General features: G+C 40.1%; 1 protein-coding gene, 1 long non-coding RNA gene and 2 other non-coding genes across 11 annotated transcripts in view; 3 read left to right on the forward strand and 1 right to left on the reverse strand.

The window, feature by feature from the left end:
• The window catches only part of Dnm3 (dynamin 3), a 495,872-nt gene that overhangs the window by 222,528 nt on the left and 245,536 nt on the right, over nt 1-27,808 (reverse strand). For all 8 annotated transcript variants that reach the window (XM_006496604.4, XM_006496602.4, XM_006496601.4 and 5 more), the window contains one exon: nt 26,677-26,790. In XM_006496604.4, coding sequence (XP_006496667.1) covers nt 26,677-26,790 — 114 coding nt within the window. Of the gene's footprint in view, nt 1-26,676; nt 26,791-27,808 lie in introns of those variants that run through there.
• On the forward strand, nt 12,646-20,573 carry Dnm3os (dynamin 3, opposite strand). The gene has a single exon (NR_002870.2). It is a non-coding gene; the product is annotated as a dynamin 3, opposite strand (long non-coding RNA).
• Nucleotides 12,837-12,946, forward strand: Mir199a-2 (microRNA 199a-2). Its single transcript, NR_029810.1, has one exon. It is a non-coding gene; the product is annotated as a microRNA 199a-2 (primary transcript).
• Nucleotides 18,391-18,500, forward strand: Mir214 (microRNA 214). The gene has a single exon (NR_029796.1). It is a non-coding gene; the product is annotated as a microRNA 214 (primary transcript).

A 27,808-nucleotide genomic window follows, 5' to 3' on the forward strand; every position in this document is an offset into this window, starting at 1 on the left:
GCCCTCCAGTGCCATGCTGCTCCACATAAAAGCCCTGCCTTTCATACAGTATGGCCATTAGAGCTGCTCAACCCCTGTTTTAGCCACTTCTTCCCATGAAATTGAATCTCTTTCTAGTGTCCTGAGGACATTCCTGATTTTGTTCCTCTGTGTCAAATGTTTACTTTTTTGTTCCAAGACTTAGGAACCTCCAAGTCCTGATTTTACTGAGAGAAGTGTTATGATTTTGAGTCTATAATCGGAGACACAGAGTGAATGAATGAACCCAGGTTAGATGGCTTATCAATGCCACTGCTGGGAAGCAACTCTTCTGACTAGAAGGCACAGCATCTTTTGCATCTCTTGTGTCTGGCAAACTCCCCCTTGCCACCACAAATTACTAGCTAGTAACAGCAGAGAATTAATTCATAGAATACAATCTTTAAAATTTTAATTTGAGGCAATTAGCTTCAGATGTTATCATCCTCTTGTCAGAAGGAAAAAAAAAGGAGGTTGAAGGGAGAAAGAGATGGGGGGGTGAGAGGAGAAGGAAAGAAAGGGGAGATGGGACAAAAAGGAGGGGAGGGAAGGGGAAGGTGAAGAAAAGGGGAGAAATAAAGACTACAGCATAAGCTATTAACCAACATTGGGGAAAACAAACAGAAAAGCCAAAGCTTGTCTCTAGTGTCTTCCTAGATGTTATTAGCCAATAAAAACACTCTTAACTATCTAGAACATTAAACTACCGCTGACACTCGAACTGAAGACAAAGGTCAGCTTCCAGGCTAAAACCAGTGAGATAAAATTAAAGAGAAGCTTAAGTGTCTAAAAGCTCATTGCTCCATGAGGCAGACTGGCTAAAGTTGCACACCACAGGATGGGGCTTGATCTGGTACCCAAGCTGTCTGTGGCAAGAGCAACTGCAGTGGAGGTATACTGGGCTAATGGCTACACCGTACACATCAGCAGGGGCAGGGGCAGGGACAAGGAAGTTTTTCAGACCTAACAGCAGTCTATACTGGTTGGTTCCCTGCTTTTCTGGTCATTGACTATCTTGAAAATCTGCAGATATTACTGAAGCTATCATGTATTAATGTTTAATATGGGTCAGGACCATACTGAAAGCCTTTACAAACTAATCTGGATAATCTTCTCAGCTGCTCTGTGAGGTAAAAGCTCTTAGTACCTCCCTCTTTTGATGAAAAGTAAGAAATGTCAAGTAACCCTCGCCAGATAAAAGTAGAGCCAGGGATTGCTCAAAGCGTAGTCCTCCATCTCTTCACCCTGGGTCCTAAGGACATCAACCCCACATGGTGACAATACAGACAACACAAACACAGCAGAAACTGGTTAGCCATGTTTAAACAGGCAAAAGGATGCTTTTAGAGCAACATGAACATTTGTGTAAATCCCCATTAATCCAAAAGATTAGTTAACATCATTATCTTTCTTCCTAACAATTGTTTGTGGATTGGCCTTTTCCATCCAATTTTCTGCAGGCAAGTTGTGTTTAACTTTGTATATCCATCAAAAGTGTTCCTGGTGTATTTGATGTTTGTGATGTGAGTGAATGAAGGTATAAATAAAAGAATGGGTGACTAGAGGTTTGCTTTTATATCTTCTAAGAAAATGGCAGTTTCCAAAGGTATTAGATCCCTGGGCTATGAATCTAGGCCTGGACAGATCGTGTATCATTAAGTATAGGCAGTTTAGAGTTTTCAGATTCGAAGATAAAATAGGTGAAAACGTGCTAAATTAGAGTGCATAAAATAAACCTTGATTAACTCAGCCTCTTTTCTCTACCGTAAAGTGGGACAGAAAATCAATTTATGGAAGGAAAGCTTAAATCTACTTAAGTATATAATCAACTTAATTTTATAATCTGCTCCATCTTACTGGCTTTCTCAAAGCACAAGACCTTCTGAATTCAGAAACACATGTCCATAGATTCTCAGTGTGGGTCTGGATGACCCAATCCTGTTTGTAAAATAAATAAATAAATAAATAAATTTCCCAATTGAGTGAGTAGTCTTCCTGATTCTACTCAAAAATGTATTGCTCAAGATACATTTTATCTTAATTGGGCTTACTTTATATTTTGAATGTCAACTTCGTGACATATTTAAACTGCAAAAGAGTCATTAAATGGTGAACTTCAAAGAAAACAAACTTTCAGAATATTTTTCTGAAAATCAAAACAGCTCAACCACTTTCCAACTCCACCCATATGACGTTTTCATATACAGAGTTTTAAATAGCTACATTAAAATACTAGGTTAAATTTTTCCCTATCCCTAGAAGGGGCTGTCTAAAAGTAACCAAAAGCATCATCATCAACAACAAAAACAAAACCTATTTTCTTGCTTCCTTCTTCTTCTCGGGTCAGTGTCTGCCGACCACAGCCTGGAAGCAGACCTTTGTCTTCAGCTCAAGTGTCAGCAGACACAAACCTTAAGCTGCATGATTGTTCATCAACAGGAAGCAAGATGACTCATCGGTCCACGGAGATACCTAAGCTGAGAAGACTCAGCGTGCTTTCTCCTTTCTCAGAGGATCCTATGTGATGGATTAAGTTCCCCAAACTCCAAAATACATTTACGATATAGGATTTTAACATTTAATCCCCTGGCCATTCGTTTTGGCTTTAAACAGATTGTTTATCTTCCTCCCGCGAGCACAAAACGCCATGCCAAAATGGGAACCAGATTTCTCTACTCAGTGAACTTCATGTGGTTTCCCCATTTCTCCTGGCGTCGGTTTCCCGGCAGACATTCATCTAAAAAATTCCTGCTTGAGTGATTTGTTAGGAAGACGGGATCTGGAGCTTTCTGTGGCACATTTTCAACGTATTCCTAACTGCACTAAAGCTGCACTTAGGTCCTTACTCCGGAGCTGCAAAGACCTTTATAAGGGGGCTGGGGGGAGGGGGAGTATTGTGTAGTCTAAAAAGTGACCTTGATTAAGAAATCCCCTTTCTTTGAATTTTCTCATGCAGGAAAGTCTCATGCTAAATAATAGGCATTTATTTGCAGACTCCATTTGGAAACCGTTTTGGAGCACACAGAAATTATAGCTACTTCTGCCATCTAGGAACATAAAATGCAATTGGAAAGGTTAGATATAAAAGCCTAAACAGATTTTTTTTAAAAGGTAGTTTAAAAGGATTCCGAATAGTACGAGCAGCAAATATATGAAAACGATGTCAGGTTTAAGGGAGACACCTGGAAGTATTTGCAAGGTTCTTTGGAGCCGACTTAAATTAAAAAGGTATAATCACTATATACTCCCTACCATTCTCTCTCCTTTGTAAAGGCATTTAGTGTTCATCCTGCTACCCATTCTCTATCTTTTACACACACACACACACACACACCACCACCACCACCACCACCACCACCACCACCACCACCACCAAGGGAAAAGAGAAAGAGGGGGAAGGGAGGGAGGGGTGAACCCATAAAGGAATTACTGTATTACTGTAAGGGGGCAAAAACAATTTCATATCATTTGGGAGTTATTTGTTTTTAAACAATGCATAGGAAGTGCTATATTTATCTGACTGAAAAGGGAACTCAAAACACAAACTCTTAGTGTAACAAGCACTTCACTGGCAAATACATTTCATGTTTTAAAGAAGAAACCAAGTGGGTTGGGGCTGGGGAGAAGGGAGAGGAAAGTGTGGAAAGATGGAAAGGAAGGATACAATAGTGGAAAGGAACAAAATCGCAACTTACTTTCCCGAATGCCTTCTGATCTGTGCTGACTGAACCTAGCTAATTTTTTTTGAATGTCAAATGTCCCTCCCAAGGCCTCTAGGTTTATAAACTTGGCCCCAGCTGTGGGGATTGGTTTGGTAACTTTGCAGTCTAGGGCCTAGCTAGCTGATGTCAGCCACTGGTGGCAAGGGCAGATCCTGAGGGCTATGGCCTAGCTCCACTTCTAGCCTTCTAGCCAGGTCCCTGATTTCTGGTGGGCGGACAGAATGTGAACGGAAGTCATCATGCCTTCTCTGTAGAGTGTATCCAAACCAAATCACCCATCCTGTAAGTTGACTCTGCCAGGTATGTGGTTACAGATGTGACATGAAAATACCTAGGGTACCCAGGATGGGACACTGACACACTCGCTGCCCATTGGCAACCTTTTCGTCTTCTACAAAAGTTTCTGCGAAGCCTCTTGACACCAAGGCACCGCCATGACTGCCCAGTAAGCGGGCGACTGTGAGAGTGGTTGCAGGTCATTTTCTAAAGCCTCGGAGTTCATCTCATCTGCTATCACTTAGTCAGGCCTGCCAAGGACCTCTGTGGGAGGAGTCTCCACGCTATTCAACAGATGATAAAATGGCAGAGGAGGCAACTTATACCGCTCACTTCTGCAACTCCCTTTCTCTCAGTCAAATTCAGTAGCTCATAAGCTTCATTTAGCCTCAGAGGAAGAGAAACTTTTCAACAGAGAAAAATGTTCAACATTAAATCCAAGCAGCTAAGGATATGAAAATGGGAAAGTATCTCTTCTCTAGGCACTGAGAGATCTGGTCTCAGGGTTCTTCCTGAAAATGTTCATCCAAAACTTCTATTTCACAATCACGTGGTACACTGCTAAGCAAAGGAGGTAGATAGCATGAAAAGCTTACACAGTTAAAACGAGTATCTAAGTGGCCTTCCTTCTCCATTTCTGTCAGCATCCACATGCACAGGAAAGCTCATTGAGACCCTCTCGTACTGAATACAAAGGAGACCGGACACGGGTGCTGTGAGAATGGCAGGTTTCCATGGTGAGTGAATGAACTCTATGACTGTTGTGTTGACACACAGAGTTAGATGGACTGGAAATGAGAGAACAAAGGAATGTAACAAATGTGCTCTTCCTTTCAATCCATTCATAGCCACGACAGATAAGCTAAACAGAAGCGATGTGATAACCAAAGGATAAAATGGCTGGACTCAATCTTAGCTCAAATGAAGTCCACTCTAACTAGCACTAGTGCTGCGGAGGTGGCCTCTGCCAGCTGTTTACGATGCAAAGGCTCACATGGAACAGAATTAAGTTTGACTTCTAAAACAGAGGGCAAGAATCACTGGAGATCAACTCCTGCTAGCTGTCTTACTTTTTTGCTGCAATTTAAAAAAGAAAAACCGGATTCAGCTTTTCAAAGGGTAACCAATTGATATGCTGTGCTAAAAGTTTGCAGCCTTGAATCATGTGAAAAAGAAATCCACTGTCCTCAAAATACTTGCCCTGTTCCAAAAGCTCCTTATACGACGCACATTCACTTTTCTCTTCATAGAAAGCTTGAAGACAAACTCATAACAGTCGTGAATTTCTTGGTAATAACTCTCAAGGGTTCTGAAAAGGCCAGAGCAGGCAAAGTGTGTTCCAAGCAGTTTCTCTCACAGAATGGACACACACACACACACACACACACACACACACACACAGAGAGAGAGAGAGAGAGAGAGAGAGAGAGAGAGAGAGAGAGAGAGAGAGAAAGAGACTCCAGAAAAAAATAATTCCAAAGAAACCATAATCCATTTAGCCAATGAAATCCAACATTAGCACTTCCATCAAAAAAAAAAAATTAAAGTACAAAAGGGAATGGAGGTAATAAGATTAGGGGGCAAAGGGTCACAGTGAGTGATCCCCAAACCAAAGAACCCCAGCAGAGCAAGTGTGCAGCCGCAGCATTTGGTAGTAATGCCACTGTGGAGAAGCCGCAGTGTCTGCTTACTTTGTTGCATTTGTAGGCAACAAGGTACAAGCCTGAGATTCCAGCTGCTGGGGAGGCAGAGGATGAGAATTTGAGGACAGCATCTCTCAAAAGTTAACAACTGTTACATTTACAACAGCAGAATGTTGCTTCTTATCTACATTCCTTTTGTTAACCAACTCCTGCAGGGGAGCTCTGATCAGTACAAACAGAAGCAGAGGAGGCTAAAATGTGCATGCCCTGAAACTAGTAGCTAAGGCCAATGTATGTGCTTTCCTCTTAAAAGCATTATCATCTCAAAACACGAGGGACATTGTCTTAAAAGCTACTAAAAAAGAAAATACTTTACTTTGATACAGGTTGTTTTCATTCAGATATGTTCCTATGCCTAGGTTTTCATATATACATATAACCACACAAATATTTATTCATATACTGATATATATATCTTATAAAGATATGTGATTAATACCCATTTGAAATATGAATAGATTATACACATATTATATATACATGTACTATAAATACATTATATATACATACACACATATTTTAAGCACATATAAACTTAGAAAGAAGGCTGTTGCTTTTTTTAAGGATCTTCCAAGATATCACCTATGTAGACAATTTCCACACAGCATTTTAAAGATATCTATTATTTTTCTTGTAGAATGAAGCACTTTCTTGTGCCTTGGTGTGTTTTGAACACTGATGATATATTCACCGACAGAAATTCTAAACACTAGGGTGGGCCTTTAAGAGCCATACTCGCTATTGCTGCTTTAGTTGCTCAGAATTGCTCAGGGTTGGTGACAGGATGAAGTAGGTGCCTGATGTACTCCCACAGCAGCAGCCTGCCTGCATGCAGTCTGACTCTGGGCCCTGATCTTATTTCTATATACATTCATTCAATTTCTCCTCAAAGAAACAACAACAGTAAAACTGATCATATCCAGGGAAACCAGAGCTCAGAACAATAATAATATGCCACGGCAGCATGATCAATGGTATAGCTTGGGATTTGAGCCCACACAGTCTTGTTCCGCATCCTCCTCCCCACTACTTTCTAAAACCTCCGTCCCTTATCTGAAGCCACAGAGAACCCTGCCTTTCAAGGATATTGGATTAAGTTTCACTTTGTGTGAGAAACACTAGAAAGAGCCTGGCATAAAATAAATTCATGAATCAAAGCATTAACGGGACAAACCAAGTCTCGAAGTATGAAAGTGGAAGACTGAACTTTGCTTCTGGCTACTTTCAGGCTGATATCCTGAGCATCAATGAAGTGCCATGATCTGACTTTGCAAGGTATTCTGAAGCCATTTGGATTAATATTCAAATAATTTTGCTGCTTAGAAAGATATATACCTAATACACATTTATAGCACAGAAATTATCTGTAGACATGGTGTAGTTTGTATACTAAGTGGTTTCTCAGGGTTTGTTATGCAAATTACTATAGTGCACATTTAAAAATATTTTAATATGGACTAATGAATACATGAAAATTTAAATAAATTCTCTGGATATTGGTCAGAATTAAGAAACCAGGCAAAGCATCTATATAGTGTAAACAGCTAAATAGATTTATGCTGGCCCAAATCCTTTTAGAAATGTATAGTTTGTGCTTTGCATTTTACATATGGCAAAAGATCATAAATCTTTAAAAATGGCACACCATGTATTATACAAATGATAAACATGCCTGTATAACTTTTCATTGCTTAAAGATGCAGGGTTGCTGAAGGGGGCGACTATACTTTTAGGGATCCTGGGTAAAGCAGGATTCACACATTTTTTTTTCTCATAGCCAATATATTTCTCATACATTCTCATCATCAGAAGATGACTTTAGCCCTGAGTGTTTGTAAGATACACATAGAGATTCCCCCTCACTGGGGACTAGGGAGATGGTTCATTGGGTAAGAACACTTTGCTCTATAGAACCCCAGCATTGGGAGGCAGAAACAGGAAGGTAGAACCTGAGAGTCCACGGGCCATCCAACCTAGCTTCAGTTCAATAAGAGACCCTGTTCCAAAACAATGATGTAGAGAGACACCCACAGTCCTGCCTTGGCTTCTGCATACATATGCAGGGGTGTGCATAGCCACACACTCACATGCATAAGACAACACCCATACACACATGAAAAGAATCCCTCCCCTTTAGGTTTTCATGCATGCTCATTACTGAGTAGCACTAAGCAAAACAAAAAACAGATGAACAAACAAACAAAAATACTGATACCAAAAAATATCAGGAATCAATATTCTCAAACTCTGCATGACCCATGAGACACTACACTTCTCTTGTTTAAGAAAGCCAATGTTCATTCTAAGGTCTCATTTGAACATGGAATTCAAGGAGACCTCATAAGACATAGCATTCACAGGCTACTCCTTAGTTCTCTTGGTTTGGAGCAGGCATCAAATTGTGTTCCTAGTACGTTCTCCCTTGAAATCTGCCTAAGAAAGCCAGCAACAGGTTTTCAAGACAGAGCTTCAGGTTTACTGGTATTCTGAATCATGTATTTACCTTCCTGTGACTGGTTTCCAGACAGCCAGTCTTTTCAGGTTTGCCTGCCGGATGTATTGTGTTACCGGGATATAGCAATGGCTGCCGTGCACGCCAGTGGTTAGGAGAGCTCAAAGATGTAACATTATCTCTCTCGATTGATTTGAGGAAAGAATGTTCATAAAATATATACTGCTTTTGGTTAGGGGTTGATTTCTAAATAAACAGACCCCGCCATGGAAACTCTAGAAACAGGCTAAACAAAACACGCATTCATGAATGTATGTTTTAAAATCAACTCACAATCTTAGCCCTTTATAAGCTCTTAAGAGACTGCAGATTCGGCCTCATTAAGTTTATGATGTATAGTATAGATGTTCTGATTTAACTTCAGCTTTCAGTCACTTGTAGACTACCTGAACTCCCCTGAATATTCTGTACTTTCTTAGAGACCAGTGAGCTTCCATGCCTGCAAAAGTACTTGGGGACCATGATTAAAACGAGGCACTTTGTTTAGGAGTCAGACAAAGAAAGAAGAGCAAAGAGCTCTGTGCCCTAACAGAATAGAGATCAGAGGACTGTAGATCTCCAACTCCCTCTCCTTCAAGTGCTAATTTGCACAACATAAAGCCTGACTAAGTGGATCTATCTTCCTTCATTTCAAGGAACTGAGGTCAACTAGATTTTTATCTCAGCTATACAACTGGCAAGGAAACACCACAGCCTGGTTAGATCCTGCTTTTAACACAAGATTGAAGGGCTGATGTCTGCACAGTGTGCTTCCAGAAGATTCAAAGGACAAAAATAAGCAAGAAAATATGGTCGCTCCCATGGTCATCTGTATTCCAAAAAGAACAGGGTCACGTGGTTCATAGCCACAGTACACAAACGTAAATCCTAAGGTTGCACTATGCTGCGTTCAAAGCTTCAACTCTCAAGTTATTGTCATGGAAAAAGTTTGGTCAGAAACCATGTTCATACCCCAGTAGCTTTTGCTTGCTGCATCAACACTTCTAAAGAACCTAGCATAGTGTTGGTCAAACCAAACATAAAATGATGTCCTTGCCTTCACCCAGATTATACTCTATCTGGAGGGAGAGAGTAATGTGGAATAGCAAATAGTTCAGTAAAAATCTAGGACAGAGCACCAGACAGCTGACATTTTAGTGGCATGGACTATAATATACCCCAGTACAGGGGAACGCCAGGGCCAAGAAGTGGGAGTGGGTGGGTAGGGGAGCAAGGTGGGGGGAGGGTATAGGGGACTTTTGGGTAGCATTTGAAATGGAAATGAAGAAAATATCTAATAAAAATTTTTTTTAAAATTGGTGAGATATGCTTTTTTGTGTAAAGTGGAAAAAAATCTGAGTTCTGTTCTGGCATTTAGTGTGATCTCAAAATCAGCTTCTTCTCTGAGCTGTGATTAATCATCAGTGAAATGATAATGTCTGCACTCCAAGCGCATAACACGGATATATTAAAGGACTAATGCGCGGTGTGTGACCTGTTCTTTCCAAAGGCGACCACTGCAAAAGCAGCGGAAGGAGTCACACCACCAGCTTGGGAAGGCGGACAAGGTGAGGAAGAAGGAAGCCTCAGGTGATGGAGCTAACTGTCATTGGGTTGGAGCCTGAGCACACGATAGAGCATTTAGCTTACATGCTTGAAGCTGGAGGGTCAATTTACTTAGTTAACTTGTACACAAGTTCTCTAATACAATAATTTCAAGCTAAATCATAGATCATTGAGGTTTGCATATCTAGATATCACAGACAAAAATAATTGTGAACATTAGTAACTCTGCTCTGGTCCAAGTACAGAGACACCAACTTTGAATCTAAGTATTTCGAGTTATTAAAATTAGCCAATCTGGGGAATGATGACCAAGAGGAAGGATGCTTCCATAACACTTTAAAGTTGAGTAAATTTCATAGTCACTCAAAGTGAGGGCATGGCTCAGACAAATGGCTTTCGAAACAAAGAAGCTAAATAACTGATGTTAAAACATCCGAAGACCAGTGTAGATGGCTCGCTTTGCCATCTGGGCCCATACATCTCGGGTGTTTGACTGGTAATTTTACAGGCATGGAAAAGTCCTCAAGCCAGTCCCAAAGTGGGGCTTCCTACAATAGCGTGGAGGCTTTTCTCACTGAGTGAGAGCACTAACATTGCTAACATATGTGAAGGTGAAAGGGGGTGGTCCTTCAAGCTCCTTCCCTTTCTATGCCTAGTCCTTCCTACTGGGCAAGCACACAAGTGGACAAGACCAGATCTGCACCCGCCCTCCCCAGCTATCTGTAGCAAGGACAACTCAAAAGAAAACAGTCCACTGGAAGTTAAAGTAGATAGTGAATGATTTTATAAGAATTTCTGAAGAAAATCCCTTATGATGCTTAAAAAAAAACTTAACTAAAAGCATAAATTTAGGCCCTTACAGAAACGGTATAAAGTCTTTATTTGGTGTAAGCAGAACCATTGAGAGGGTCTAGCTGTGTAAACTGAGACAAAACCATAGAGCAGTCTGGTCAGAACCACTTTTCATTTGCCAACTCCTGTTCCATGGACAGAAACTGAAGTGGGCAGAAGAAAGGCCTTCACTATGTGCAGCAGAAGCAGGCCTAACCTGGAGTGATGGATTCCAAGTGAACCACCTCTCACCAGCCCATGCCTTCTGTAGGACTTAGTACGACAGACATACTGAGGACCCAGCAGCATCCTCTTGCAATCAGACCATTAGGTCACACTTAGTCACCCTTCCATCATTTCCAGTAATCACGTAGCAGCCCTGAGGGAAACGGCAGCTGACTCACACTGCGCTCCCCTAACCACTCTCAAATAGTCCCTAAAGAAGGAGAAGGAGGCCGGTAAGAAGACACTAATAGGAAGCATTCCCCTGGCTTGCATCAACTATTTAATCCTGTGTCAACCTGGTGTATTTAACCTGACATAAACCTCTTTGCTCTATCATAAGCTTCTAGATAAAGTACTCTGACTTAATCTTCTTCACAAGGGCTTGGGACCACTTTTGAACCGTTTGTGGTACATCAATTTAAAAGAAACCATGTTAGGAAAAAATAAATAAGTTAAGGCGGCTCTCACTTGAAGCATTTTGAAACAGCCAATATAGATTTGTACATCTCAAAAGTGTCATAGAAGGCAGGTACAAATAAGTTGTTCGGGCTCTAATTCTTACAAAAATACTATAGCCCTTCATCCTGTGAGTTAGATTTAGAAAATCTCCCACATTGTGACCTCTACAAGGCCAATTGATAAAGCTCTTATTTGAGACAAAAATCTAATATCAATCAGAATACAGTGGAAAACAAGTTAGGGGACCTCATGTTCACAACATTCAACAGCCTACATAATTTGAAACAGTTAACAACTGGGACAGAGGACTAGAGGCCAAGCGAGCTGAGAGTTTGTAAGTGGTCAAGCTTCACTGGGCCAGTTTCAACAGATTTACTTAACCAGAGATAAACCTCATCATCAGAACACCATGTAAACAAAACAAAAGTATTCAAACAGAATTGGGAGTAGCCAGCAGGATAAAACAATGCTGTCCTTAACCGTGTGGCTCTACCAGAGGGAAATGTTCAGAAAAGAGCGGTACAGCAGTGTGGGTGCTTGAAGTCTAAACTTTTTAACATTTCCTTAGGTAAGGCTATAGAACGGCATGCAGAGAGCCAGCCAAGAGAGCTGAGGGAGGGAGACGAGGAAGGCCACATATGGAACTAATTACTCATGGAGAGGCCATGACAAAGAGCATTTCTCCAGACTTTTCATGGGGGCTTCACTTTCAGGAAGTTGCTGTAATTACTGCTCAAGTCTAGAGCAGCCTGCAAGCTGCTGACAGGTCCAGCAGAAAAGGAGGAGGAGGAGGAGGAGGAGGAGGAGGAGGAGGAGGAGGAGGAGGAGGAGGAGGGAGAAGGGGGAAGAGGAGGAAAAGAAAGGGGGGAGCCCCAACTTATCTGACCTCACTAAGGAGTAAAATACAAGAAAACAAAGTATCGCAGGAAAGTTAAAAAAAAAAAAAAAGGCCTCGAAGTTTGCCTGCTTAACAGTGTTTGACTTTCTGCTTACTGCTTTGTCATCTTTCTATCTTTAAATTACTTCTTCAGCCCAGATCAGGCAACAAATTTGTACTTCTACTCTCAACTCACTTTCGGTTGGCCACAGCAGAACTGTACATCTTGCCTTTTTTTTTTTTTTTTACAGCTTTTCCATACTGGGGCCCCACTTCCTGCCCAGTTGAGGGAAAAAATCTGGCCTGAAGATGAAATGACTGCTTAACATTACACGAAAACATCTGGTACCATTTTATGCACAGACCCATGTCTGAGAGCAGGCGATTCTAGCGGTCTCTCCAGCGGCACAGCGCATACCCAAACCTCCCCAGGGTGACATCATCCCATATATGGACTCTCCAGCCCAGCCCTCCCCCTTTTCCTGGTCCTAAATTCATTGCCAGTTCCCTAGTCTGCTGCAAATGTGCCACGTCAAGACTGGAAATCACAGCCCTTTAGTGTGTCTCAGTCGATGCAGCAGACAGGGTTCAGGGGGGAAGCTGAACAAGCCCCTGGTGCAGGAAGACAGGCTCTCCCCAGCCCCGGGACAGGATTTTCCACACACCGATGGAAGCTTCAGGAGATCCTGCTCCGTCGCCCCAGTGTTCAGACTACCTGTTCAGGACAATGCCGTTGTACAGTAGTCTGCACATTGGTTAGACTGGGCAAGGGCCAGCAACGCCATGGACGGCTGGGGACACAATGTGCTGCTTCCAAGGAGAGGACAGCTGGGTGCTCCTTTGTTGAATCTCATATCCAGTGTTTCTCTTCACAGGTTTTGCAAACTAGGGACCAAGAAGCCCTCAGGGACTCTGCCAGGGGAGAGGACTGCTCCAGGGAAGACCAGCGGGTAAGGCCTCTGGGATTGCGTACCTGGTCTGTGATTGGGGAACTAGATAGAGATCCCATCACCTGTGTGAAGACGCTGGAGACACTGAGCTAAGGGACAGATAACCGTGAACTTAACTTTCAAAAGAGCAAGGTCGTATGGTAAATTGTGATTTTCTGTGTGTTTTTTATAAGTCTAAATGTTGATCGTTCAAATGCTTTCTTAAATGTAAGGGTCTTCCGCTTCAAAATAAAAGGTGGGGAAAAAAACCTCACTCCAGACAAGTAGCAAAAACTGAACGAGACTTAGTTTTGAATGGTTGAAACTGATAATTCAGAGACTTAAACTCGAGCATGGATGAGCTATGTATGCAACCTCTAACACTCCAGGAATGAATGCATTTTGCCCTAAAGGAAAAAAATGCAATTTTCAAAACTCTTGTATGAACAGGGAGCTTTTCTGTTTATCTATATAATAGAAACACCAGAAATAATAGTACCTAACGATAAGAAGCAGTCTAGTCTTTTGTTTTTTGCTTTTTTGTTTTGTTATTTTACTATCAGACAATGCAAACGCACTTAGCCAGAGATGAGGGCCCAAGTGCCAAACCCACATCTTACTGACTCAGCAACTTAGCAGGCCAGGGGAATAGCGCTCTGTCTTTAGTGGGCTCACTAGATAACATTGAAATTGTTCTTCTAAAATCCAAGAATGGCTGATACTTGCTGGTCAGCTGAGCCTGCTGGCCCATCTTTTTTTTTTTTTTTTTTTTTTTTTTTAACAAGGCTCTCACTTGTCCTGGGCCTTTGAAATGATAAGGCACGTTGTCTAAAAAGATGCTGATAAAACAGGAATTTGTAAACGAAGGCAAAAGTTTTCTTTGGTCAGTTTCCAGCTGTCCTGGAGGTGAAGGAGAGTGGGGGAGGTAGGCAGACTGGAAGCAAGAAAACTTCCTCTGGCTGAATGAAATACTGAAAGAGAAAATACTAGAAGAATCTGGGTCACTAAGTAAGCTGGGAGGTTTGTATTGAGCATCAGCGGTGGCTCCGTTAAAGAAAGTTCTGGGAGAAAATGTTGCTGCTGTACCCATAAAGTCTCGCCTTTCATTTATTTTCACCCCTGGAAAATTTCATTCCACATTCTATGGGATGAAATATTATCTGCTCATTGAGCTTTCTGTGCAAAACGAATACACTGTCTTTTGTCTTTTAAAGTGTGAATCTTTGTCTAAGTTACACATTCTCCAATAACCCAAAGGAGAGTGCAAACTCTCCTTAGTAAAATACTATAGTATAGCTGCATCTCTGAGTTTTCTTCTTACAATTTTTATTTTTAAAAAATTATGCTTCATATAATCCCAAAACTGGTATCTTGGTCATAAAATTTTCTGATGAATTATGGCAATTAAGTAAGAAATATAGCGGGGGACATTTAACTGCTTGTCACTTAGGTGAAACAGGCGAGGCACCATTCATTGTTCTGTGAGAGTTGAAGAATCTTAATTATTTTTAAAAGAAGAGTTGAGATTATATATATATACACACATACATATCACTTTGTTTGCACAGGAAATTAAAAGCACTATTAGTTCACTTATGGAAGTTGTGTGTCTCAGGAAACACACTTTCTTGACTAACGCGTCACGAAAGAGGACAGAGAAGAATCACTTGGATCATATTTAAGATTTCTCTAATTTTGAGGGCCTATTGTATACTAGAAATAATTGAATTTTATAACTTGCCTTTATTTAATGATATTTAATTTAAAATTTTCTCTTCATATTAAATGCATTTTTTTTAATTTCAAGAAGAATAACCTTTCTTCACAGGTCCCTTCCCTATTTCTCCCATGGGACAGTTTTTAGTCTGAAGATACAAAGGGCATAAGGGTGATTCTCCTGTAAGTTCAACAGTAAAAAGTAACAATTTCTTTGTAAACCCGGAGTCTCTGCCTGTTCTTGGTTGGAGTTCTAACACACCATTTTCAAGGAAAATTCTAAATGAATGAAGGAGTGTGGTACTTAATTTTAAATGTATGAGTTATATTAAAAGTACAAAAAAGTTGTTTGATAACCCTCTGCTGTATGAAGACATGGTGTTAAGCCTGTGTGCTGGTGGATATATCCCTTATAGACACTTTAGGATAAAAATAAAGATATCGATTCCAAAATAATTAGAAGAATGTCTAATTTTATTCCAATATTACTTCCAAAGAGGATATACAAATATTTTAGGGATGGTGGAATCTAGGGCAGAAGAGAGTAACCAGCAGCAAACATCTTGCTCTGGATAGTATGGTAAGTCTAAATAGAAAAGTGAAACATTGTAGGTGCTCATAAAAAGGAAACTGTTTGCAGGGTTTGTCCAACCTTAACGTTAGTGAAAATTGCACCCTTGTTTCTTATTTCAGAGAATCAATGATGGATAAGCTAGGCTAGGTACTGAAGTCAAAAAGATTTTTTTCAACCATCAGAGAGAAAGGAAATTCTAAGCTGCAACCTCAACTCCATCACTTCAGAGTCTAATTTCTCAAAACAAGGTTTTTTGATTTTTTTTTTTTAACCATAGATCTCAAAATCAAGGAAAGTTTGTTTGTACGGAGACAAAGTGTGTCACAGATCGCTCTCGTCCAATTAGTTAACATGCTAGCCCTCCTTCCTGCTTGCCCTTGAACCTTTGGCTAGGAGAAGGTATTTGTTTTTAAAAGACAATCTCCCCCACCTTTTGCCTATGGACCACCCAAGTATTTCACTCCACGGGAAAGAGAAAGCTTAGGCATAAAAGATACTACGAAAATAATGTGCCCTCTCCCCCTTGTTGGAGTCTAAAGCTGATATGGGAAAAAGAAACTGCAAGTTGTTTAAAAAGTTTAAAGAGTCACTCATCCACAAATGTTCATTATCACTGAAGGAAGCTTATCATCCAGTGAGTCTGTAAGGGAACTGCTCTTTAAAATCAACCTTTTCTCTTATCTCATGACAATAGCCTACCCACCACCATGATGTCCAAATAGTAACTATGAGACCATCATATAGAGATCCCAGCTTAAAATAAGCAAGGGGGAGGGGGGCAGACTCTAGCCTGAGGCAAGTGAAGGTTGAAACTTCCCAAATCTTTCTTTCTTTTTTTTTTTTTAACCTTGGTGTCCTGCAGATGATGTCCATGTAAATATTTAGCCTCTTTTCAAAGGACTTAATACTGAGTTTCCTTTTTTTTTTTTTTTAAGTCATCTGAGTTAAAGAAAATCATCAAGTCTTTACTTCATATCTTCTGACTTCTTGTGAAAGCCAGTTTATTACAGTTGGTGTGGTTCAAGTTTCCTGCTGGATGTTTAGGAGAGAATTATTTTCTTACATTTCTGTCTTGGGACACGACACCATCAACACATTATCACAGACTATGACAACTACATATTAATGTTTGCATCTTTTAAGTAGTCACCAAATAAGTATGGCTTGGGAATGCAAGGTGGCGGGAGTCTTTCTGACTTTTTTAACGTGTCTAGAGCAGGTTTAAATTATAAATTATAATTATAATATTAAAAATTATGATCATGCTACATATTCACTATAAATATTTTTAATCGATCAAAAAATAAATTGTCCCCAAATCTCATGAATAAAATAATTATTCCCCCTGCCACCTTATTTTGATTAATTTTTCTCTTCAGAAAAGCCATTATGATAGTTTAGCCTCAAACATTTTAGATAGCATGGTATAAATAAAACTGCTTCTTACTGAAGGATAACACATGGACTCACTGTTTTTTGTATTTTTCAGGCTGTACCGTTCCTTTACTTGAGCAGAGTAAACTGGATCAGATTACTTAAGGGAGAGGGGAAAGCAATACAGAATTATAGTAACTTTTAATGGCTGCTAATATATTCTTCGTAAGTGAATCACTCTATTATGCTTTTCTGTTGTACTGAATGAAACAACAAAGGAAATAGTATTTCAAGGTATTCCATTTTTGTATACTTGACTTTGTAACTACTTGAATAGCAGCCAAGCTCTTGTGCTCTGAAGTGTTGGACAGAAGCACACGTTTATCTTCTTGAACTTAAAGAAGTCCAGATATAGTTGCACTTATCAACTCGGTTAAAAGGATACCATCTCTAGGCACTGCACAAAAGTTCAAATGTGCAGCAAACTGTTCTTTTTCTCATTCTCAAAAAAGATTTTATTGTTCATAAAACTTCTGCCTGCATTTTTTTTTCTTTTTAGGTTTTCCAATTAAAGGTAAATAAGGAAGTATTTGTTTTCTTTAAAGATAATCTCTAATGTATACCTCTTGGATAATAATGTATTTTGTTTTTAAAGAAATTCCAATTTTTAGACTTTCAACTCTTTGGCTGTTTTTGTGTTTAAAATGACAGTGAAGTTGTTAAATATCTCTGCATATGCAAATTGACTAAGTATGTTAAAAATAGCAGAATTCCTGACTCAGCAGGATTGCAGTTTGCTTCTGTGTACTTAACACAATTAATTCAGATTGTCATTTTGGATATGAAGTGAACTTTCCTTTTCTGTGTTTAAGGTCCTACTCTGTAATGATATTGTATTAACAACATCAAAAACACATTCAGAGCACTAGTGTGGGAAAGAACATTCTAGATCATGACTTTGATTCATGGTCTCACCCTGCTTGTTAATCAAGGGGGATAGAAGCTTATGAACTCTTTGGTTTTCATATGGATATTATAAAAAGAAAAGAAAAATTTAAATACATTTCTGTTGCTTGGAGAGATATATATATCCAAAATCTGTTAGGTGGATTGCCAGACACTTTAGGCTCATTAATATTTTGAGAATGGCTGCTGTTACCATGTAGATAACAATATATTTTTTCATGGGCAAGGCTATGGCACTTACCTACTCTGAAAAACATGTATAAACATAGACTTTAATTTCACTATTAAGAGATGCAGAGGTCTTGTGAAAAGAAAAAAACATATGGTTTGATTACTTTGAATTCTGACTGCATGAGGGCCAGTAACAACAGGAACTGGATTTTAAAAGTTTATGTTGTTATTTTTTTTTCCTTAAAATCATGTGAATTTTCTGTTTTTGACAATTATCCTTGTTAGCAACATTTGGATCAAATGTATGAGTGTACTTCTGAATAAAGCCAAACGTCTAACTTCTTTTTAGTTCCATAATGTTTTAATGTTTAATTCTATTGTGTGTTTCTCTCCTTTCCCTTTATCCCCCTGTCCTTCCCCCCTAAATCACCAAATCTGGAAAACAGGCTGATTGTATCTGTCCCTGAGCAAAGGAAACCTGAAGGACCCAAGGGCCTGGCTGGACAGAGTTGTCATGTGTCTGCCTGTCTACACTTGCTGTGCAGAACATCCGCTCACCTGTACAGCAGGCACAGACAGGCAGTCACATGACAACCCAGCCTGAATGACCACCAGCCATTGAAAGAAAGCTGCCCTCACAACATAGCATCTACACCAAGAGCTACAACCACAGTGAGGGGGTTGGGGGGCCTGGGGTTTGAAACTGTTGGCTTATTAAAAGAAAAACTCGTATGTAATCCTTTGATTTTTTTTGATTCGCATATTAAAACCTACCCGAAGTAAAGTGAGTGGTGCCTATGAAGCCTAATAAAGCCCATTTCTGAAAATGCTCCTGTGTCTGCCATGGTCCTACTGCCTCCACCACACTCTCGACATTCACTGCACACACCTTTGCTGCCTCCTGACACTGACGTGAAAACCAATTCGACAAAACCATTTGGCTTCAGTTGGATGTTTGTCGAAGAGGAAATTATTCTGCTGGGTCTTGTCTATAAATGATTGTTTATTTGTACTGTAACTTTTAAGTGGGGGGGGGGGGAGGGGAGAGAGGGGAAGTATGGAGAGAAGAGACAGAATAAACAAGTAACAATATATTCTAAAGGATCAAGTATTTCAAGTTAACAAACTGCCAGTCTGGCCTGGGTAAAAGATATTTTAAAATATCCCTAGTAGATTTTTCACTCATATTCAAATAACAGTTTCTCTTCTTGGGATAAACAAGAATATTGAACCGTCAATATTTCTGAGTGCTATAGCACACACAGACTAGCTACCATGTTGCTGTTTAGCTAAGAAAGCTTTTCTAGTGCAGTCACAGGGATAAAATATAGAAATCTGATTTGCTTACTTGGGATCTATGTTTCCAGTCACGTAAGCTCTCAACCCAAGATTTTTCAAACCCGTTGATAATTTCAAAAAAGCAAAGATAGCCCTGCATGACATATTTTGCCCTAATTTCTGAGGAAATATCAAAGTTTCTGTTCTGACATGAACTGGAGAAGTGGTCAGGGCTGGCTTTGTATATGAGCATTTAAAAAAAAAAAACAACAATAAGGATAACATGCAGAGACAGGTAAATTTAGAAAATTATTCTATTTTGACCTTGTTTATTAACATATTTTACCTTTCAATGTTTCACATTTAACTTTTTCTTATATTCTAATCAAGTTTTAAAATTATAATCTGAGGCTACCCCAAACTATTTTGTAATGATTGAAATAACAATCTCAAGCAAACTGCCTTGCCCACAGGCCTTTCATTTTTAAAATATAAGATTTAATCTTAAGGCTAAGAGTTCACAGTTTCCAAATTTTCTGAATTCTATGGTATTTGTACTAGATGTGACACTATACTTTCTTTAAAAGAAAGAGTCATAGGCAAAACTGTGTCATGAAAATATGAATAAAGTTAAATGTCTTGCATGTAAACAATCTGGACTCACAGAAACTATATCCCATGCAAAAAATGATCTGTTTTGCCTTTATGAAACTCGTGAGGAATTAACAGGGCTTTTTGCCTTAGAGGAAACTCCCATGACCACCCAACAGAATGCTGAATGATACATCACAAAACGTGAAGTATAAACAGGAAGTATAAACTGTCCATAAGGCTATTTGCATAGTCCTACCCAACTTTAAATGCTTTACAGGAACTGCAGCAGACACTACCAGAGCGCTCATGATGAGTTATTCTTCCAGGGCAGGAATGTACCCCGTTCAGGGTGACACAGTGTCCCAGTCAGAACACGAAGGAACTGGGGGTTAACAGGGATATCCAGCATAATGTATCAAATAATTTTTCCATAAATCATAAAAAATACCCTTAAAAACGTTTCTGACTCTGCTCTCAAAAGCCTTGACTGTCTTATATGCACCTTAAATTCATAAAATAAGGCACACTTGAGATTTTATCCTTCTGGGAAAGGGGTAATATAAAGAATGTGGACTTTGCAGCATTAGATTTGGAAACAACAAACAGTAGTAGTCGGTTTGTAGTTAAAGGATACTTTGAGTAATTTTGAAATGGCACTGGCCATTACCGTGTATTAAATAACACTTATTTTATTTCCTAAATCATAAATCTTTGGAGAATGCCAGGATGTGGAAATAATCAACCTCATATTTAAAAGCACAATGGAAGTTACTTTCTATAGGAATAAAAATTACAAGTATGAAGATGGAGACTTTTAAGTTATATACGTCGGTGTTTGGTGTTTATTTGGACTTTAAAAAATGAAAATAGCCAAGTCTGAGCTGAGCGAAAGATTTTTGACAAGGAATGTGGAGCATTCAGTGGTCTGGGTGGCCTCCTCCATCACTGGGGCCCGCTCCTCCTGTTGCAGCTAGGCACGATTAGAAAGGGCTACGTGAGAAGGCAGAGATCTCAGCATCCCTGGGCCATGCATCCCTGTGACTTTGCTCTCCTAGTTTTGCACATCCAGGCCTACAGCTGTCACTTTCTTTCCTATTTTCAAAGTTATATTTGTCATCTGCGAGAGCTGCACAATAAAAGCAGCCCTAAGTAAGCAGCCCTATAAGGGAATGATATAATCTCCTTATCAAGCTATCCAAACATTTCAGCCCACAAAAATGAGGCCTGTAATTTCTTAAGAGTTCCAAGAATGTCCTGTTTCAATGCAGATTTTGACTTCCTTCAGTGGAGCAGGGTTAGCATAGCTCCGCTGGAAAGACCGTTTCCCTGACTCCAGTTTCTGTTACTGTTTCATTCTCTGTGCTGGGTGGGCCACAGATGTAGAATAAGAATTGGCAACCAGCGTCGCTGTATATGAAGGGGCAGTTCCTTCTCTTTGGTTAATTTAACTTTGGGAAAACTTGCACATTTAGATGTGTGTCTATTTGCCCACTTCTTGGGGAATATTAAGAAAAATGAAAGCCTCTTCCCCTGAATCACAGTATTCCTGTCTCTCAAAATGTAAACCTTAGAAGTATTGTCAAGAAAGTTTGCCAAAAGGGTGTTAGTATAAAATTATCAGAAGTAATTTTTTAAGGTAAGTTTTTGTTTTATTCTTTTATCTTGACTAAATTCCCCAAGAGTTTATATGTGGAAACTAATAATGAGAAGTTCAGCTTTTGCTCAAATGGTCTCAAGTCCAGGAAGCCATGCATGGCCAGGAGACCAAAACCCACTGACCAATGATAAAAATAAACAAAATTCTATTAATTCAATAATTTACCTTTGGTCCTTGATAATACGATCACGTGATACAATTCCACCATAGCTTAGCTAGTCACTCACTCACTATCTCAGATGTTCATTCATCAGTATTTGATCGGTATTTTTTTTTCTTTCTTGGATGTCCTGGTGGCAGGAAGTGACCATAACCATAGCTCCTGGGTGCACAGTGCGTACAGTCCTCATGTGCCATTTGCCTCGTCAGCTTCCATCTTCTCAAACCTCCCTTACATTGTGTCTACCCACTCTTACCATCAGCTCAGGCCAGCCTAGGGTGCCATGGCCTCTCTGGTAGTCATGGTAACAACTCCTAACCCCCAGTCCAGTTTTATCCTCTTCCAATCAATTCTCAGATAGATAGATAGATAGATAGATAGATAGATAGATAGATAGATAGATAAAATCTGATCATGCAACCTCCAGCTAAAAAAATTTACAAGTCTCCTTTAACCCTGACAGTTGAAATCCTTCATCTCTAGAGTCACTTTTTCTTTTGCCCCAGTCACCCCAGTTCAGTTCTGCCCTAGGACACTGGTATGACCTTCTCTGATCACTCAAAGCTTTTACCTCCTGCGATCCCTTACTTCAGACACTGTTTATGTCACACACATCCCTGGCTTGACTTTTTATGGACTACAATCAGCACCAGGCAAGCTTTGTGGTTTGTTTATATGTGTTCTTTATTCAGACTATCCCTGCTCAAAAGAGCAGGCACCATGGGTTCTTTGTTAATCATTTTATCCTGAGTGACCATAGCAGTGTCTCACATATAACAAGGTTGCAAAACATGCATGTTTGGAAATGTTCAGGTGCGGAAGGGTATGACACTCACATGTCATGGCTGGCTAAATCCCTTGTTCTCATAGGTCTCTAACCATAAAGCACTCACTTAACTCGATGCCTGAGACATTGCAAATACACAAATGGTACCCATAAGGATGAAAGCAATCGCCAGGAAAGTCCAGGGAGGGAGAGCAGGCCTGGCATTTAAGCAAGGTGGGATGGCAACAAGAAGTGCTATTCACCATTGCCACGACTAACTTGTGAGTGTCCTCTTTTCTAAAGCCAGGTGGCATTTGGATTTGTCAAACATTTTGACCATTTTGTCTGGACTAGTGTTGATATATGACTGTATGATATAGAGAGTCATAAGATAGAGAGCGTATGTGCTCACACATATAAGACATTCAAAGAAGAATTTCAAATGGGTTATTCTAGATGGACACCATTAAAGGGTTAAACTGCAAGATAAAGAGAAAGATAGCAGCCAATGTGCTATTCTGGGGTTGGGCCCAAAGAGGATAAGGATGCCAAAAGCATACCAAATGGGTGCCCACTGGCATAACTGCTATAGAGAGGGACTGATTTTCTACATTGACATTGCTAAAGTTGCTGTATTTCTCCTGTGAGTACTCAGCAAGGACAAGTGCTAAGATCACCCATACATTATGATTTTGATAGAAGTCAAAGAGCTATGTGCTAGTCATCTCAGATCCCAAGTCTGCATGCCTGAGCTCTAAGCTCACCCTAATAAGTGGATGTCCCTAACCCTGTAGGCCTTGGCATGCACACACTGGCAGAGGGACGTGGGGAAGACGCCATAGTTGGGCCTATGCAACCAATTGAAAAATAGGTTCATGACCATTTGCATAGAAAATTCCAGGTCTGGGATGGCTTAGAAACTGCTGTGCTCTGAAAGATGAGCCTTGACCTTTCGCATTGCACAAGCTCTAGTCTCGGAGTATGTTAGAAGCTAAGTATTGCTAAGTAGATAAACTCTGGTTAACACATTGCATAGAATAACTCTATGAAGATAATATGGTGACATTATGTTACCTGGAACACAGGCAGAAACCTTTCGTTTTGGTTAAAGTCATATATCTGTGGCATGTGTGAATTGTTGCTATATTGAATGGTTAAAGTACAGGTTCAAAAACTATCAATGGATCCTTTGTGTGTGAGTGGAGGGGGGCGTCATTTATGTATCCAATGAAACTTAAGAGTAAGGTATATATATCTGTTCTGAACAAGAAGAAAATAGAAAATGATGCCTTTACAGTCATACTTATCCCTTGATTATCATGGACTTGCCATGCCAGCTCAGAAAGGAGTCAGTTTCATAATATCATTCCTAATTCTTGGTTAAGACATAGGAAAACCCATATGCTAGAAGAGAGACAGTGTGCAAAACCTGACTGAACAAACCTAACAGATGTAATTTTCTTTTTGTTACCTAAGCCTTGCCATTCTTCATTAAGAAAACCCAGATCCCATACACATGGCATCAGAACGTGAAATAACGAAAGCAAACTGAGAGCCAAAAAACAAGTGAGTCTAAGAATGGCATTACCTCCTCAGGGTGACTGTGCCGATACTTCCCAATAGCACAAGTCAACACACTAGTGTGGTAGCAGGGCCCCTGGCTCACACGTGGTTTATGAAAGCTTTCTGGGAAATTGTGAAATCCCTCTCAGGTGGTTGGGTCAGTAATGGTTCCCACAGCTCAGTGAAAAGATTGAGGCTCAGAAGAGTGGAGTGGCTTGACTGAGTACAGGCAGCCACAACAAAGCCACACCCCCAGTCCACGTCCATCCATAGCACCAGCTGCCCCACACAGCCTTGTGTTCCATCAGTGTCATTCTGGAAGAGCCTTGAACTTGTTTCTTAATCATGGTTATATTTCTCAAGTCATTTATCTTTACTCTTCCACTCAAAAAAACTATCAAAAGTTAAATAAAACCATGTATTTTCATAGGACATAATCTATTTATTGAGCAGCCATTTAGGTGACAGTGAAACCACGCACCTGCCTAATTACAAAAGAAAGCAAGATGGTGACCAAAAAATCATAATACAGAGACCCTCTATGAAAATGTAAATATAAGTTATCATTAAACAAATTAATGAATCCACAACTAATCCAAGGATCTTTCCCTTGTCACATTTATTTGACAATAATAATAATAATTAATAATAATAATAATAATAATAATAATTTCTGAATCAGGCTTCCACTGTATTTTAGTACTGATGTACATATAGGGACAGCCTATGCAGTCCACTCACCAAAATATTAGCTCCACAAGGTAAGGTAGAATGATAGCTTTTTATTCACATAGGAATATTCTATATTTGGGGGACTTTTTAAAAGGTTGTCAACAGAGTCACCTTCAGTCAACCTGTAGTTGAGCCATGGTGGCAAGCCCCTTTAAAATCTAAACATCATTTACAACAGTAACGCTCCCAGATAAGTACCATGGAGATTCAAGAGCTCCTTGGTGTGCAGCTCAGCCCCACACTCCTCCTACTTCCTGTGTGAGCCCCATCCTCTTACCCTCCTTCCTACCCCAGCGCCCAGCAGACTCTATCACTTGTTTATTCTCTCCCAAAGAACAAGGGGCAGTGCTGCCCCCTCTCCTTAGCCCTGACCGCACACTCAGAAATGATCTGCAGAGGCCGGCAGCTCTGACCAGGGAAGCCAGTGATCTGGGTAGAGAAGGACAGTGGTGGCTGCCTGGGTGCAGTGGGCTGAGAATGGATGCCGGAGAGGGTTCTGCCCCACTAACACCAACTCCTTGGAGATGGTCACCACCCTTGGGCTGGACTCCATGATCAAGGCAACTCTTTGAAAAGAAAGCATTTGATTGGGACTTTGCTTGCAGTTTCAGAGGTTTGGGACATTACTATCATGGCAGGGAGCATGGCACACCCTGGCACTGGAGCAGCTCTGAGAGCTACATTCTGATTTATATGCTGGGGAAGAGAGACAGTCTGAGCCTGGGGCTGTCATGGGCTTTTCAAACCTCAAAGCCCACCCCCAGTGATACATTTCCTCCAATGAGGCTACAACGACTTCAGCAAGGGTACACTTTCCAATTCTTCTCATCCTTTCGCATAGTACCACTCTCTGCTGACTAAGGAGGAGTCATAAGAGATGAGATTATGGGAGCCATTCTGATTCAAACCACCAGAATGACCAATATTAGTTTTTACACAAAAATTGGTGACACAAAAATCTGAAAATTATACCTTGAATGGCAGATTCTGTTCTAACGTTTCTACGGAATTTGTATTTCCATATCACAGAATCGTTCATGGGAATCAAGCTATTGTCCGATATTTTCCAACACACTGTTAGACAGAAGACATGGGGCAAGGGAAAGAACCCTGAGCTGGGAAGCTCCTCTTCCAAGACATGACAGGAGCATCTTTTGATGCTTTCAGAAGCAGTCAAGCTAGAGTAGGAGGGATTCTTAACTCTGACACTTGTATCTGTTATAGCCAATAAGAATGAGGTTATCGCACCTGTTCACGGTCCTGCCCTCGGAGAACACTCTTATCGAATGCTTGTGCGCTATATTACAACCACCAATGACGTCACAGGGTAGAACAGAGCTATTAACATTTGTAAAACACAGTTCAATCTCAACCCATGCCCTCCTGAATCTAGCTCTATGATTTTTATGACACCTTAATGGCTCTCGAAGACTAATGTGACTTTTCTATGCCTATGTTGCTGTCAGATTTAAATAAGCAGTAAGTCACAGGATGACATTATTAGTGCTGAACATGAGCCAGAACGCCACTGTTTATGTTTTTACAGAGATATCAAGTTCTCAAAGGAGAAAATGTGTATAATGATCTAATACTAATGTGAAGACCAGAAATCTTACCATGCCTCTAGCCTTTCATTTGAGGTGGATACCATAGCAACGATTCCACAATGCCTTAGCAGTTTCCCTATTACCTTATGCCTTTTCAACACATTAGTTAATAAAAATTGCTTTCATTTAAGTTGTACCAATGACTTGATATTAATATAAGGAAAAAAGTTTCCAACTCCAGACCCAAAAATTCATTTCTTTAAGTCAGCAAAATAGGACTGTACTTAAGAAGTAAGCAGGCGAGGAAATTCAGTGGGAGCGTTGTAAAACTAAAGATCTGTAAGAAGGAAGCAAAGTGGGAGTTTCTTTCAAGCAGCATTTACAGACAGACCTCACTGGTGTCCGGAACTGAGCATCCCAACAGTAGCCATTAATTTCACTTTAGAAACACTTTGGGCGAACGTCGCTCTCCCTGGCTTACCTCATCGTCTTTATACCAGGACAGGCTTTCTGCAGTGAGGACAAACCAGTAGCCCTTCGAGCCCCCTTTCATGATGCCAATGTTGCTGACGGTCAGCCAGCCCTTACGAATCACCTGCAAAAGAGCAGACATCAGCAGAAGCATTGAGAGCAAGTAAATGAAGAGCAGAAGTAAAGGCAAGATCCGAACAATGGTAAGAACGGCATTGCCCGCCCCCCCACCCCCCACTCAGCTTCCACTGAGCTGTCTGACAAAGTGCATCTTCCAAAAATCGAGATGGCTAGAGGGAGGTCTTATCCATTCGTGAGCAAAACAAAAATCTTGGACTCATATGGCTAGCAGAAGCAGAGTTGACTGAAATAGGCAAGAATGAGATGAGGCAGCCTGACAGACTTGTACCAGCCTATTTATTGCAGTGTTGCTACAATTAAGACATATTTTGTTGATTGATTCAATTGACTCTCTATGTCTGCAGCTTCATCGCTCCATCCAGGCTACTGGTCCACTTGTGTGCCTTGCTTGAATCTCATTAAAACTAGTAGCAGACACTGGTCAGCAAATGGCAAAAACCGGAAACTCAAGCCAACCAATTAGATCCTTGTTAACGGTCCTGAATAAGGCTCATTGAGGAAGAAAGCTGAAATAATGAGCTAAAAGGGAAAGTCTGGGGCCTTTGATGGTCTTGATTTATCCACCACCTCCTTCTGGGTGTTATTTGACATAGAGGAAAATCAGAAGCATCTTTGAAAAAAATCATTCAATGATTTTCAAATTCTAAAACATTAACAATGGGCAACAAATAGACAGAACTTAAAAGTGGCATTTAAGCGGAAAATGCATTTTTCCCCCACAGTGGTTATAAAGTTAACTTATTCCACACATGGAATAGTTTCCCATATCCTCTATGCTTGATGGTTTTATAGACTCTGAACCAGAAATGCAATTCTATATGGAATTTTACATGACCTTAAAGTTAAAAACATGTCCTATTTTAAAAACATTCACTGTCCTAGACATCCCTAAAGTGTTTTTTAATTATTTGTTGAATGACCATTGGCTCCTGAAGGTAGCTTAAAATACGCTAATAGTAAGATTTTATATTTCTATTAAATTTTACTTTGAAGCTTAAGAA

Source organism: Mus musculus, chromosome 1, assembly GCF_000001635.26.
Source record: "Mus musculus strain C57BL/6J chromosome 1, GRCm38.p6 C57BL/6J".
NCBI lineage: Eukaryota > Metazoa > Chordata > Mammalia > Rodentia > Muridae > Mus > Mus musculus.